The 15,063-nt window shown below is 44.8% G+C and overlaps 1 protein-coding gene across 2 annotated transcripts in view; it reads right to left on the bottom strand.

Moving 5' to 3' along the window:
• Nucleotides 1–15,063, bottom strand: part of ROBO4 (roundabout guidance receptor 4) — a 70,088-nt gene that overhangs the window by 11,122 nt on the left and 43,903 nt on the right. For both annotated transcript variants that reach the window (XM_075190392.1, XM_075190393.1), the window contains exons 14-18: nt 13,978–14,316; nt 11,475–11,582; nt 10,450–10,609; nt 8,083–8,289; nt 554–957 (exon numbers count right to left, since the gene is read on the bottom strand). In XM_075190392.1, coding sequence (XP_075046493.1) covers nt 554–957; nt 8,083–8,289; nt 10,450–10,609; nt 11,475–11,582; nt 13,978–14,316 — 1,218 coding nt within the window. The remainder of the gene's footprint in view (nt 1–553; nt 958–8,082; nt 8,290–10,449; nt 10,610–11,474; nt 11,583–13,977; nt 14,317–15,063) is intronic.

Here is a 15,063-nt window from a genome sequence, read left to right as displayed (position 1 = left end):
GACCATAGTGTATAAAGTGTTCTATATGTGAACATGTCATCAATCTGTTATTTGTGTTTTCATAGCCTTTGGTATTCAAAAATCATATTTAAAAGATAATTTTGTTTGGAATTATTTTTCCGCTCACAAGGTAGCGAAAAGTTCCACCACCGGCTTAATACTTTGTAGGAAGAAGAAATTTAATCTATAGCGGAATAGCAACCAATCAGATGTTTATGTAGATCAGTCAGAGCAGATCAGCAGTAATAAGTCTAACACTTATATATGGTGAACAGCCAATCACTGAGCTCCTAATTCCTGCTCGCTACGCCATCTAACCCATTCCACAATGCCCAGAGATGGACGCACATGGCCTTTAGCCTTTGTGATGCCCTTCTGATAATATCCTCAGGAAATAATACTGCCCAGGTGTTTAAAAGTATGCAAACTATTCTAAGTTAAACACCTGGACTTGCACACTAGTTGGAGGTATTTTAAATGTAAAGAACACATGAAATATTGCGATTTCATTCCCAGACAGAGGTCTGTAAAGAAGATTCCACCATCTACTCACCCGCGTAGAACCTGTCGGCTCCCGTGGCCTCAGACTGAGACATGCCAAGGCAGAAACTGTCCACCGCCACAGCCAGGGCTTTGGCGAAGTTGGCATCCATTAGGAAAGAGCCGTCGGAAGAGCTGACCATACTGCATCGGGCACTGGTGTAATTATCTTCCGACACCGAGCCCCAGCCATTGATCAGAGAACCAGCCATGGAACTCTCGTAGTCGCTGATGCTGGAGGTGGGGGTCTCGCAGTACTTCCGGTAAGACTTTAACGAGCTGACTTCTCCCAGCTCCAGGTCATCGTCTTCATCCGCCGGATCTACCCCTGCCAGCTCTGACGGTAACGGGCTGCAGATGTACCCGTACGAGGAGGAAAATGCCCTCGGAAGGGTCGAGTCACTTTCAGAAGGATGCCTGAAATACAGAGAAATTCTACATTAAATATCTTCTTTATACTATATATATTTTAAAAGGAAAAATCACCAGAATATAAATTAGTAACATGATGGACGCACACAAGTAAAATTGTGTGGATTATAATAGTTGTATCTTTATATATCTTACAGATGTCACTGTAGCTATTGCTATCTACGAAGGCTTAATTACCGCCTGTGTCAGTAGCACAGATACTTACAGCACAAACAACGCTCCCACAGACATTTACATGTTTGTATGACTCTTGAATGATGTCACTCCACATAATGAGAGTGCTATTGTTTTCTTAGGTAGTGCAAGTAATACGACAGAAAGTCATGTAGCTTAGAGATGCCCAAAGCTAGAATCGGGCGCTGCTGTGTGCAGTCAAGCTTGGCGCGCCCTTGTACATTGACTACGTGCATACGCCCAGTCCCCTCTCCGCTCCACCCCTGAAATCATAGCCTGTCTTAATTGCCCTTTGCGCTTGAAGATGAACTGTATACATTTGCGTTCCTTGGAGTATTGTTTGTTTCTGGGCATATGCGATGCAACGCTAAATACAGCCCGTATTGGTATTTACGTTCCTTAATGAACCAGGACCGGTATATCCATCTACACCAGGGCATAGAGAGACTATGAGCATACAGAGTAAGATACTCATCGCCCTTCATTACTCCACCTACTGCGTTAAGGCCTCGCCCTCCGAAACGCTTTTAACAATAAACTAGACATTATTTGTCTGTGGGATTTATATTTTAGTAACAGTTGTGGGTATCCTGCATAGAATGATTTTATTATCTATACTAAAAGGCTTATCCAACAAACTATGTTTTATTTTATATTTTATGTTTGGGGAGGGGTGTGTGGCATAATTGTCTAAGACTACCACTACTGCCAGCAGAATAATACAACGCTTGTAGATTTGTATGTGCTCCTGTATAGTACCGATCACCCTCCCCCAAAAATTCTAATTGTGCCACTATTGCTCACTGAAAATGGGAGATTATTTGGAGGTAACTTTCACTATTATTTTATAATTATTATCATCACTCAGACTTGTATTTGTTGCACCAAGAATGCCAATGATCCCGGTATCAGGGATAGATTAGTAACACTCCTGCGGACATTGGTAGTCCGCCTCTAATACTATACTGTACTTGATGCCGGTAATACCATTCAGGATACGTAAAGAGCAATTGCTTGAAGCAGTGAAGCATTAATCAATAACCCCCCGTCTAATTAATCTTCTCTCTCCCCGATACGGACAGATATCCAGGCTGGTCCGGCTGACATAACTGATAAAGCCGGTTACTTATCTAACGGCTCCTGCTTAGATCAGAAACTTAATGAGAAACATTAATTGATTCCTTTAACCCTTAGTTGCAGCGATGTTTCTCTCCTATAATTATGATATTTAAGGGGTACAAAGGACGGGGCCGGTGGAGGACACATGGAAACACTAAGTGAAATAATGACAATAATTCTTGGTGCCTTATAACAACCTCCACTTGGTTATTGTAGTTAATGCATAACCTTCTTTTATGGAATGTTTACAGACGATGTCCATCCGGATAACTGCTGTGTGCAGACATCTTTATATGTGGTGAGGGGTCTGTAGGTTCCTGGTCCAGTACCAGAAAATAATGTATTAGCAATTAATACTTCTATGGCGTGACTCACGTTCAGACGTCCGCCCGCATGTGTATGAAATAGCTCTGCGTATTCTCCGAAACGGACGTTAAGCCACTGAACGCAAACGCATGCCATTCACGTCCAAATGCAAATGACACTTATGACCATCTACGGCTTGAGGAGTGAAAGGTGGGAGGGAAGAGGCCGACAAACCTACGCTATGTACAGTAAGGCGTGCGTGCGCCTGGTTTCAGTCTTATCACTTGTACCACCTACAGGGCAGGTGTAAGAGCCGACTGATAGTGATGACTGACACGGCTTAGTCCTTGTATTATAAACTACACGTATGTGCCCCACTAGCTGGCACAGAACATGTGTGTGCAAGCAAAAGAGACTATAAAAACGCATTGTATGTACAGTACACATTATCAGCATCGTGCTTCATGTATTTAATTTAAAAAAAATAATCATAATCCATATTTTAATTAATGATTATACAATAAGAATAGAATTGTTCATTTATTTTATAATATCATTTTTTTTTGCATGCGTTCTATATTTTGCACATGTTTGTGCATATCCTGTTCTGTCTACGTACAAGTAACATTTAGGTAGAGACTTATATCTGGATTCAAATGGAACCGTATCCGCTTGGATTTGTATACGGCAGACTCACGCTCCTCTTCCGTTCAGACTTGAATAAAGCCCATAATGAGGGATTACAGTTACACACCATGTGTAGTCTGATGAACCAATATCAGGGGGTAAATGTATGAACATGCGGGTTCTTCAACACCCGCGTGTTCGGCGATTAAATTTCAAGCGGCGCTGCATTGTAAAGGGAAACTTCCCTTTCCAATGCAGCGCCGCTTGAAATTTAATCGCTGAACACGCGGGTGTTGAAGAACCCGCATGTTCATACATTTACCCCCAGATCTGTAACTGACCCAATGAGGTAGACATTGCAGATATCATGGTGAATCGGGCAACAACTCTGTCTATTCTAAATGTGATCCAAACTAAACAGAAAATAATGGGACAGGATGGATCATTCAGATGACACATATAGGTGCCTCCGACATTATCCAGGTGAGATCCTATTCCCTGAAATTTACTGCCCAATATTTTCAGCCATTTGTGGGTCAAAACTAGAGATGCTCAGGCTCGGTTCCCCGAGAACCAAACATACCCGAACGTTGGGGATCTGAGTACCGAGCCGGTTTTGTACTTTCGCGCTTTTTCGAATTTGAAAACGAAGCAAAACGTCATCGTTACATCGTCGGATCTCGCTGTTTTTGGATTCCTTTTTAAGATGGTGGACAATTCCATCTTGCACCATTTTTCTTTTTCTTTTTGTTTCCTTTACTCTTGGTGAATTGCAGTCTGGCAATCTAAAATTAATTGGTTAAAAACTAAAAATACATAATATATATATATATCTATATCCCTGTGTATGTGGCTTAGTGGTTAGCACTTCTGCCTAACAGCACTGGGGTTATGAGTTCAATTCCCGACCATGACCTTATCTGTGTGGAGTTTGTATGTTCTCCCTGTGTTTGCGTGGGTTTCCTCCGGGTGCTCCGGTTTCCTCCCACACTCCAAAAACATACTGGTAGGTTAATTGGCTGCATTCATAACTGACCCTAGACTGCTATCAAATTTTTTTTTAAAAAAAACCTCTAGTCTCTCCCTGTCTGTCTCTGTCTGTGTGTCTCTATATTAGGGAATTTAGACTGTAAGCCCCAATGGGGCAGGGACTGATGTGAATGAGTTCTCTGTACAGCGCTGCGGAATTAGTGGCGCTATATAAATAAATAATGATGATGATGATGTGTTTATCTAATCTATTCATCCATTCAGAGTAATTAATATGCATTATGTTTAGGCACACACTCTGGTTAATTAAGCGGAATGACTGCAGGAGTGCACCAGATTCTGTATGTAAAAGTGATTTGTTTTTGTTTTGTAGGCAGCGATATTGTATTGAATGCCGAGGAGTGTTGAGCATGGCTTAACAGGCCCTGGATTAGTGAGTGACATTTTTAGACTGCATCAGAGCTAATGGTGAGAGCAGGCAAGGTGAGGGAGGCTACCTGACAGACTTGCTTTGCAGAACTGAACAGACTGGTTGTTTCATATAATGGGGCGGGCCCGGTGATGTCACAGCTGACACTGTCCTAAGGATGTGGGAGGAGCTTCAGCTGTCTGCAATTATTGGTGGAGGTAATACATTATACTTTATGACAGAGCTGGAATGTCAGGGTAACACTGAACAGTGCATTTTACTTCCATGATTCATATCTGAACATTTAAACTTTTGGGGTTCTTTTAAATGAGCATCTAATGTGCAGTACGTAGAAGACAAATGGGCCTATTTATTATTAGAATAAAACCTATTTCTCTGCTGTCCTGGTGACTTATTAATAGTACGCTGAGGCGAGAGAAGATTTCCTAATGCTGAGATATTGCCTGATAATGGTAAACAGACCAGAATAGGAGAAGTTGTAGTTAATCAATGGGATGGGTGACATTTGTGTGTGTGGCTGAAAAATTGCTTCAAATGTGCATTAAAAATGCAACGTATATGAACATTTCACAGTGTGAAAAACATTACGAGTTACTAGCTCAACTGCCTCAATGAAGCGGAACAGTGCAGCCCTTAATCCTGAGGCTGACAGACGCCTCCTTTACATGTTATTCAACCACAAAACTGCAGATATAGAATCAGGGTTTTAGAGTTAGAAGCCAAAGAAAAGGAGGAAACTTGTCCAGGACAAACCACGTTGCAATGCAAGAGGTGCAAATGCAATTCTATTTCTGCCTGCAGAGAATTACTGGCTGCGTGTGCATGGAGCAGATACATACTGGGCAGCTTTACTGTTACCCTGAGATTTAAAGTTGAGCTCCTTTCTTTGCTCGCAACTCTAAATCAGACCTTCAGTGTGTTTCAAGACACATGTAAAAAGCTGGTGCTGCTGCTAATAAGGTCCCATTAAGCAGGTATATTAAAGTTCCTGTTACTTGCAATATGATGCCTCTGGTCATTTAAATGATTTCATATTTTTAGGGTAATGTATTTGATGTACTTAAACTGATATGCTGACTGCAACATCATTATTACATATATGACATTATGATAGAGGTGTCATGGGAAAAGTGTCAGTCAGTGTGGCGAGTGCAGAACCAAAAAATGACCCCTTCCAAACCGGTGGCTCCCAGCAAAGCACAGATACATAAAATACAATAATACAAAGGAGTTATGATACCGCCGTCAATATTCACCAATCATCTTGTTCCCCAGTGATTATGACATTTCCCAGCTTGTGAGTAATGGAGAGTAAATGGCCGTGTATTGGCTGCCTCAGCGGCACATCACCGGAGCATTACGCCGGGTGACGGACGGCGCTGCAACTTGGAAAATGACCACCTCCGCGATGTGCCCAGTCTGCACTATAGTAATCGCTCTACAATCAATACATTTCCAGTAAATTTCCTTGCGTGACATTATTCTCGTCATTGATTGACTGCACAAAGTCACCTAAATTGTGAGGACGGTGGAGGGTGCCAAGCCAGCCAAGAGACGGCTAATAGCGAGGAGTAATCATTTCTGCAATGGCCTGAGAGACCTCTGCAATAATGAGCGGCATGAATTACCGCCTGGCACTGCCACAGGGCACTGCTGTGTTTTATGGCACGGGAAGCACAAGCGGCTTTTAGGGAACACAATCCCTACATGAATCATCACTGAAGGTTTGAGTAGGTGCATTCTGCTTGCACAACAATACAAGCTGCTTATTGATTGTCGTATATTATTTGTGACAGCGACCAATTATTAAAGATTTAAATGGCAAAAGAAGTGCTTTAAATGTAATGTACATTTATGAAAACAAGTCGGTGAACCCTTTTAATTCCTAACCCCCAGCGACTATTGATTCTGGCAGGCAGGTTGTGTTTATTCGGAGTAAGTGCTCTTGTTTGTAGAAATTAAATAGACAAATAAATAATGAATCAACTGCGAGAAACAAAATGAACTCACAGCAAAACTTCAGCTGAAAGTGTCACTGCCTGGAATGATAGATGTGATGAGAGTAAATAATCTGTCACAGCATCCGGGACAATTATCAAGGCAGAAACATTTCAGTAATTGCAAGATGGTTTTTATACAATGAGTCCTCAGCGCTCTTCTTCAAGGGGAAATTATAAGTAACGCACAAAAGATTCACAAGTTAACTAATGGGAGAGAGAGAGAGAGAGAGAGAGAAGGGGGAGAGAGAAGGGGGAGAGAGAGAGAGAAAGGGGGAGAGAGAGAGAGAAGGGTAGAGAGAGAGAGAAGGGTAGAGAGAGAGAGAGAGAGAGAGAGAAGGGGGAGAGAGAGAGAAGGGGGAAAGAGAGAGAAGGGGAAAGAGAGACAGAGGGGGGAGAGAGAGAGAGAAGGGGGGGGGAGAGAGAGAGAGAGAAGGGGGGGAGAGAGAGAGAGAGAGAAGGGGGGGAGAGAGAGAGAGAAGGGGGGGATAGAGAGAGAGAGAAGGGGAAAGAGAGACAGAGGGGGGGGGAGAGAGAGAGAGAAGGGGAAAGAGAGACAGAGGGGGGGGGGGAGAGAGAGAGAGAGAAGGGGAAAGAGAGACAGAGGGGGGGGGAGAGGAAGAGAGAAGGGGGGGAGAGGAAGAGAGAAGGGGGGGAGAGGAAGAGAGAAGGGGGGGGAGAGGAAGAGAGAAGGGGGGGGAGAGGAAGAGAGAAGGGGGGGGGAGAGAGAAGGGGGGGGGAGAGAGAGAGAAGGGGGGGAGAGAGAGAGAGAAGGGTAGAGAGAGAGAGAAGGGTGGAGAGAGAGAGAGAAGGGGAAAGAGAGACAGAGGGGGGGGGGGAGAGAGAGAGAGAGAGAAGGGTAGAGAGAGACAGAGGGGGGAGAGAGAGAGAGAGAAGGGGGGGGGGAGAGAGAGAGAGAGAAGGGGGGGGGGAGAGAGAGAGAGAGAGAAGGGGGGGGAGAGAGAGAGAGAGAAGGGGAAAGAGAGAAAGAGGGGGGGGGAGAGGAAGAGAGAAGGGGGGGGAGAGGAAGAGAGAAGGGGGGGGGAGGGAGAGAGAGAGAGAAGGGTAGAGAGAGACAGAGGGGGGGAGAGGAAGAGAGAAGGGGGGGGAGAGAGAGAGAGAGAGAAGGGGGGGGGGAGAGAAGGGGGGGGGAGAGAGAAGGGGGGGAGAGAGAGAGAGTTTTTGGAGTGTGGGAGGAAACCGGAATATAAAGAGAGATCTGATGTGACCTGGTGTAACAGTGTTATATTATATAATCCTTGGCAGTGAAAGTACAACATCACACAACTTGTTTTTTTGAAAATGTAAACTTGTATATTATTAGTAATAATGTAGCTGTTACTGTAAACTATAAAAGGATATTAGAAGTCACCTCAGGGTTCTGTGACCTTATACGGCCTGTACCCTGGTTCTGTATTTGAGACCTCTATATTAGAGACGGGGGTACAGTATATTCTGTGCTCTCACCTGGTGTTGTCTCCTCGTTCACTAAGTTCTAGATAATGAGCCACATCATCCGGCGTCAGCACATTATCGTCAGCGACAGACAGGGAGGCGGAAGCTGCGCGGTTAAACATTAACGTATTCGGAGGAGTCTTTCTCTTACTGAAGTATGTCTGCTTCTCCTCATCTTCTTCTTCATGGGGGTCACAATAGTCAGGGGAATCAGGGACCCTGTAAGACGCACAAACAGCATCTAATGAGTTGTGTCATATAGGGGTGTGTTATACGCTATAGTCTGCATCAGTGTGACAGGAGCCTCTTATCACTACTCTGTGCTGCTGTGGACCCTGCTCCTTGTACTATATAACTCTCAGTCTGTGACTTCCTGCTGCCTCCATTCCCCTCCTCACATCATGTCACTGCCCCTGTCACATGCAGCCCTGTCCTCACTAACACATCACTCATCTCCTGATATACTCTGTGCTGCTGTGGACCCTGCTCCTTGTACTATATAACTCTCAGTCTGTGACTTCCTGCTGCCTCCATTCCCCTCCTCACATCATGTCACTGCCCCTGTCACATGCAGCCCTGTCCTCACTAACACATCACTCATCTCCTGATATAATCTGTGCTGCTGGGGACCCTGCTCCTTCCACTATATAACTCTCAGTCTGTGGCTTCCTGCTGCCTCCATTCCCCTCCTCACATCATGTCACTGCCCTGTCACATGCAGCCCTGTCCTCACTAACACATCACTCATCTCCTGATATAATCTGTGCTGCTGGGGACCCTGCTCCTTCCACTATATAACTCTCAGTCTGTGACTTCCTGCTGCCTCCATTCCCCTCCTCACATCATGTCACTGCCCTGTCACATGCAGCCCTGTCCTCACTAACACATCACTCATCTCCTGATATAATCTGTGCTGCCGGGGGACCCTGCTCCTTCCACTATATAACTCTCAGTCTGTGGCTTCCTGCTGCCTCCATTCCCCTCCTCACATCATGTCACTGCCCCTGTCACATGCAGCCCTGTCCCCACTAGTACAACGTTGGTACTACTAGGTTTGCATATCTGGTATTTCAGGATGTAAAAGGTTGGTACTCCAATGCTTGATAAAGCAGTTATCCTGTAATGTTTCATGGGGTGTCGGATCTTGGCTGTAAATAGGGTATTGTTTCCTTTAAGGACACCTGACTGAGGACGATGCCACATGCAGCCTGTGTTATGGACTCTCACAGTGTTTGATACTGGGCTACAGAGGGGTTTATTAGGAAATGTCTGATTATACCGGCACACGGGGGTGCCCAGCAGACCTATAAGTGCTGTATGTCCACATGTATTACTTTCACTTGTACAGTAATTATCTGCCAAATAGTAAAACCGTGCCAGTTCCTTTTAATGAAATTGATCAGATTGCTGGAGTAGAAATGGATTTCTCTTCCTCCAGCAAATGATTTCTGTACCTCCGGGATTGGTGGGTGATTGTTGTAATAAGTGACGGACACTGGGGACCCTTCTAAGAGTTCCTCAGCTTTTTATGTATCAAACGAGACAAATGCCAATATAAGACTGACCACCCGTCCACCCAGATCATGGGGACTGTGACATTGAGGGTTTATACACCCTGTGCAGACCATGACACTGACAATTTAAAGACCAGCCCAAGGTAGCCCACTATGGTGCCTACCTGGAGGGCAGATGCTAAACATGTGTACTAGATGGGGATTGAGAGTAGGCTGAAGAAGTAGAGCAAAATTATCACCCTTGATGTCAGCTGACGGTTTACCCTGGTAAGCCTAGATCTCTGCCAATCTTACTAGAGGGGCAGAAGTTTGATAGGAGGCAAAGCCTGGGCGAGTCTGTGCGGAACTGAATCGGCACTGTCCACCGTTCCACCGTTCCACCAAATTTAGCAGTGCAAAAAAGAGATTTCAATTTGAGAGGATAAAAACGAGATAAAAGGCACAGAGAGTTTTTCGGGGAGTTCCTTGCTTTAGGGGGGCACAGACATTTTTCTCTGCAAAAACTGTTGACCTTTGCATCAGCTCTCAGCAGAGAATAGACATGGGGCGCTTTTTCATTGTGGTTAATGTTCGGTAGACAAACTGAACTGGTACTACAGTGGCGGGAAGTAGAGGTGACATTTAAACTTTTGTGCTTTGTGCCTCTTCAGAATTTCCAACCCCACTGCAAACCCTAAAGAGAGGAGAATGGTTACATTGCCGGTTAGATTCACTCTGTTAGGGAGTGTATCTAACAAAGAGAGGCAGGGGGATCATTTAAAAATATGACCCTTTGAATCCATGACATTCATTAGCAGATAATAAAATATAGAATATGAGACCAGCAGATTTAGGGTTCAGAAGATATTTGGAGACAATAACTTACGCTCCGTCCTGACGCTCCCTGGAGAAGTCGTCGTTTGGTGGAGGGACAGGGGGCGGTGGGAGAGAAGGGGTGTAGGGCAGGAGGTCCATCACTTTGAGTGAGGTTGTGTAGTGGAGGATTTTAGGGGAGCTGAATGTCTTCATTACTTTAGCATATTCTCCTAAGAGGGGCACAGAAATAAATAACGAGTTAATGACATAAATGAGACCCAAGAGATTTGCACATGAAATTACCAATATTGTGTTAGTTACTTCTAGAAATAAATGTGAAACTCCCAGGTTCAAAAGACTGAAAATAATCAACAACTTCTCCCCTCCTCAATAATTTTATCACTAATAATCATTAGAAAGCAAATCAGCCCCAGTTATCGTGGTCCGCAGTCTCTGATAACCGCACACAATCACATCAGGAGAAGGAAACTATCCCCCGTATGGGAAGTTGTTTTGCAATTAGATCTGAGAACGCGGCATAAAATGTTGATGTCTTTGTGAGGGGTGCTACTAACTTTTAAATCTTAAGTCTTGGAAACTTCTAATCTAGCCCAACACAGTACACACAAAAATCATTAAAGCAAAACACTATTTAAGCAATTTTACTACTGTGGATTTTAAAACAATCTGCCTCTTTTGCATTGTTTGTTAGATACTTCCCTTAACAGAGTGTACCTAACATTACCTGCAGTGTAAATGCTATCTCTAGACAGGAGGTGAGCTCAGGTGCTCTGTGATTACCATGTCATCTATAGTGGGGCCACAGAGCAGAAGCTGGGAAAATGTTGCAGCATTTTGGGCAATACGCAGTACAACCTCCTCATCAAAAGAGGAACTATGAATACATTGTGGGTAATGTCACATATACTCTGTTAGAAAGTGTATCTAAGAAACTAATACGGCCAAGGGGATCATTTAAAATATGACCCATTGAATCCATTACAGTAGTAAATAAGCACAGAATTAATATCAATAATAGTCACTGTATATTGCACTTGCGTGGTCTGTGCTACATGTTTGTTGAGCTCTACGCACCTTTTCCGGGTTGGTTCCCAGCTAAACTCTTGACGCTGGGCACGCTGCCGCTCTGGTCAGCTGACTGACAATACGGGGAGAGCGGGGCGCTGTTCACGTGATGGAGCTCTGTGGGGGCGAGATAAGATTCTGTTATACAGGCTCAATAAGGAAGAGTATTGTGACTGTGCAGATATTGTGGGCTCTGCTATAGCTGTAGACTAAATACACATACATGAAACAGACAGGGCCTGGGTTAGCGTTTGGACAGCACGGTGGCTGAGTGGTTAGCACTTCTGCCTCACTGCACTGGGGTCATGAGTTCAATTCCCGACCATGGTCTTATCTGTGAGGAGTTTGTATATTCTCCCCGTGTTTGCGTGGGTTTCCTCCGGGTGCTCCGGTTTCCTCCCACACTCCAAAAATATACTAGAAGGTTAACTGGCTGCTAACAAATTGACCCTAGTCTCTCTCAGTCTGTGTGTGTGTGTGTGTGTGTGTGTGTGTGTGTGTGTGTGTGTGTGTGTGTTAGTGAATTTAGACTGTAAGCTCCAATGGGGCAGGGACTGATGTGAATGAGTTCTCTGTACAGCGCTGCGGAATTAGTGGCGCTATATAAATAGCTGATGATGAATGTAAAGAGGCCACATTTGTGTATGCGCAGGCAACCTTAGGTCTACCGTTTAGATGTTTGCAGATGAACAATGTGACAATCATCATCATCATCAACTCCACCTGGTTTATGTAGGTACAAAATTTAAAAGCTGCCCCGCGTACGCAGAGTGCATCAGTTTTGTAACGAGACGCATTTTAGGCCACAGAAATGCACTTACTTGCAACTCAAACAAAAAGAAAAGAGCAGCGTTTCATGGTTAGAGGGAGCAGATCCCTCCATTAGGACAAGTATATTGTGACTGCAGTAATTTCTCCACACGTCAGTGATATCATTATATTAATATCATTTATATTTATTAGCAAACTGGTGAAAAAAATAAAATAAATGTACTCTCAGTAGGGGCCAGATCTAGATAATTATAATATACAAAACCAATTACTACGTTGTGGATAGAATATTGCACAAGAGTCAGCTGGAGCCTAATGTATGAACAGAGGAATATTTGTAACTAATGATGCTCGTGGATATACAATTATGAATAATCTCCAGGCAGTTACCACTTATTATCAATGCAGTACTGGTAATTATATTATTACAGTCACAAACTTCCAATTTATACTGCACCTGTGACTGTTACCTGCAGAATCTCATCAAACACCAGAGTTACAATTACACCGGCTGGATCACTGCGCTGCGGATTCTACATCACAGAGATAATTATCAGCACTAGTCTGGTTTCCTCTCAAAGCTAATGGGACTCTCGTTACTGTGTTATAGCTCTGCTTAACTATCAACCCTGCAGTGTGGTATAGTGACTACCAGACACCCCCTCTACAGTGTGGTATAGTGACTACCAGACACCCCCTCTGCAGTGCGGTATAGTGACTACCAGACACCCCCCCCTCTGCAGTGCGGTATAGTGACTACCAGACACCCCCTCTGCAGTGCGGTAAAGTGACTACCAGACATCCTCCTCTACAGTGCGGTATAGTGACTACCAGACATCCTCCTCTGCAGTGCGGTATAGTGACTACCAGACACCCCACTCTGCAGTGCGGTATAGTGACTACCAGACACCCCACTCTGCAGTGCGGTATAGTGACTACCAGACACCCCACTCTGCAGTGCGGTATAGTGACTACCAGACACCCTCCTCTACAGTGCGGTATAGTGACTACCAGACACCCTCCTCTACAGTGCGGTATAGTGACTACCAGACACCCCCTCTGCAGTACGGTATAGTGACTACCAGACACCCCCTCTACAGTGCGGTATAGTGACTACCAGACACCCCACTCTGCAGTGCGGTATAGTGACTACCAGACACCCCCTCTGCAGTGCGGTATAGTGACTACCAGACACCCTCCTCTACAGTGCGGTATAGTGACTACCAGACACCCCCTCTGCAGTGCGGTATAGTGACTACCAGACACCCCATTCTGCAGTGCGGTATAGTGACTACCAGACACCCTCCTCTACAGTGCGGTATAGTGACTACCAGACACCCCCTCTGCAGTGCGGTATAGTGACTACCAGACACCCCACTTTGCAGTGTGGTATAGTGACTACCAGACACCCCCCCCTCTGCAGTGCGGTATAGTGACTACCAGACACCCCACTTTGCAGTGTGGTATAGTGACTATCAGACACCCCCCTCTACAGTGCGATATATTGATTATCAGACACCCTTCTCTGCAGTGCAGTATAGAGACTACCAGATACCTCCTCTACAGTGCGGTATATTGATTATTAGACACCCCCCTCTGCAGTGCGGTATAGAGACTAACAGACACCCACGACCCACCTCTGATGTAACGGGCCTCTGCTATTCCTGACACAGCATGGGTGTACAATGCTGTGTGATTATTACTGGGGTATAAATTCACCAGGCCCTAGAGCGAGTTTTACCTCTTTTGCAGTTCAGGCTCCAGGGCTCCTTTAGGGCCACAGTTGGTGGCACAGGGACCACAGGTCTCTGAAGGATCTTGCTTCTTGCCCCTCCTTGTGTGAGGTTGTTGGCGCTGCAGTGACTCAGACAATGTGGATGTGGTCGGTGGTCGTACAGTCCTAGGGGACATCTAGCACTGAGCCCCATCCCCGGGAGCCGGACTGGGAGGGGGCACTGGAAGGTTGTCAGGTCTTTCCCAGGAAGGTCCACGTACAACGCTCCGTACATGCTGCCGCTATCAGGAACCAGCGGGATTATCTTGCTGAGGTTGCTGTCACTTTTACGCTCAAATGAGACCGCTGCAGAGAGAAGACACATAAATTACACTGTGGCCACATGTATTCATCTGGTGTATCATCAGAGACCTGCAATAATCTCACACATTTATACATCTGAGGTATCCTGATAGACCTGCAATAATCTCACATTGAGGTCACATTTATACATCTGGGGGTAAATGTATTAATGTTCGGATTCTTCAACTCCGGCGAGTTCGGCGTCTTCAGCGCTTAAATTTAAAGCGGCGCTGCATTGTAAAGGGAAACTTCAATTTACAATGTAGCGCCGCTTTAAATTTAAGCGCTGAATAAGCCGAACTCGCCGGAGTTGAAGAATCCGGACATTTAATACATTTACCCCCTGGTGTATCATCAGATATCAGCAATATTTTCACACTGGGGTCATGTCTATAGATCTGGTATATCCTGACAGACCTGCAATAATCTCACACTGAGGTCACATCTATAGATCTGGTGTATCCTGATAGACCTGCAATAATCTCACACTGAGGTCACATCTATAGATCTGGTGTATCCTGATAGACCTGCAATAATATCACACTGAGGTCATATTTATAGATCTGGTGTATCATGATAGACCTGCAATAATATCACACTGGGGTCATGTCTATAGATATGGTGTATCCTGATAGACCTGCAATAATATCACACTGGGGTCATGTCTATAGATATGGTGTATCCTGATAGACCTGCAATAATATCACACTGGGGTCATGTCTATAGATATGGTGTATCCTGATAGACCTG

This window comes from Mixophyes fleayi, chromosome 11 (genome assembly GCF_038048845.1).
Source record: "Mixophyes fleayi isolate aMixFle1 chromosome 11, aMixFle1.hap1, whole genome shotgun sequence".
NCBI classification, from domain to species: Eukaryota; Metazoa; Chordata; class Amphibia; order Anura; family Limnodynastidae; genus Mixophyes; species Mixophyes fleayi.
Note: the sequence above shows the minus strand (reverse complement) of the source record. Positions and strands in the feature narration are given on the sequence as shown.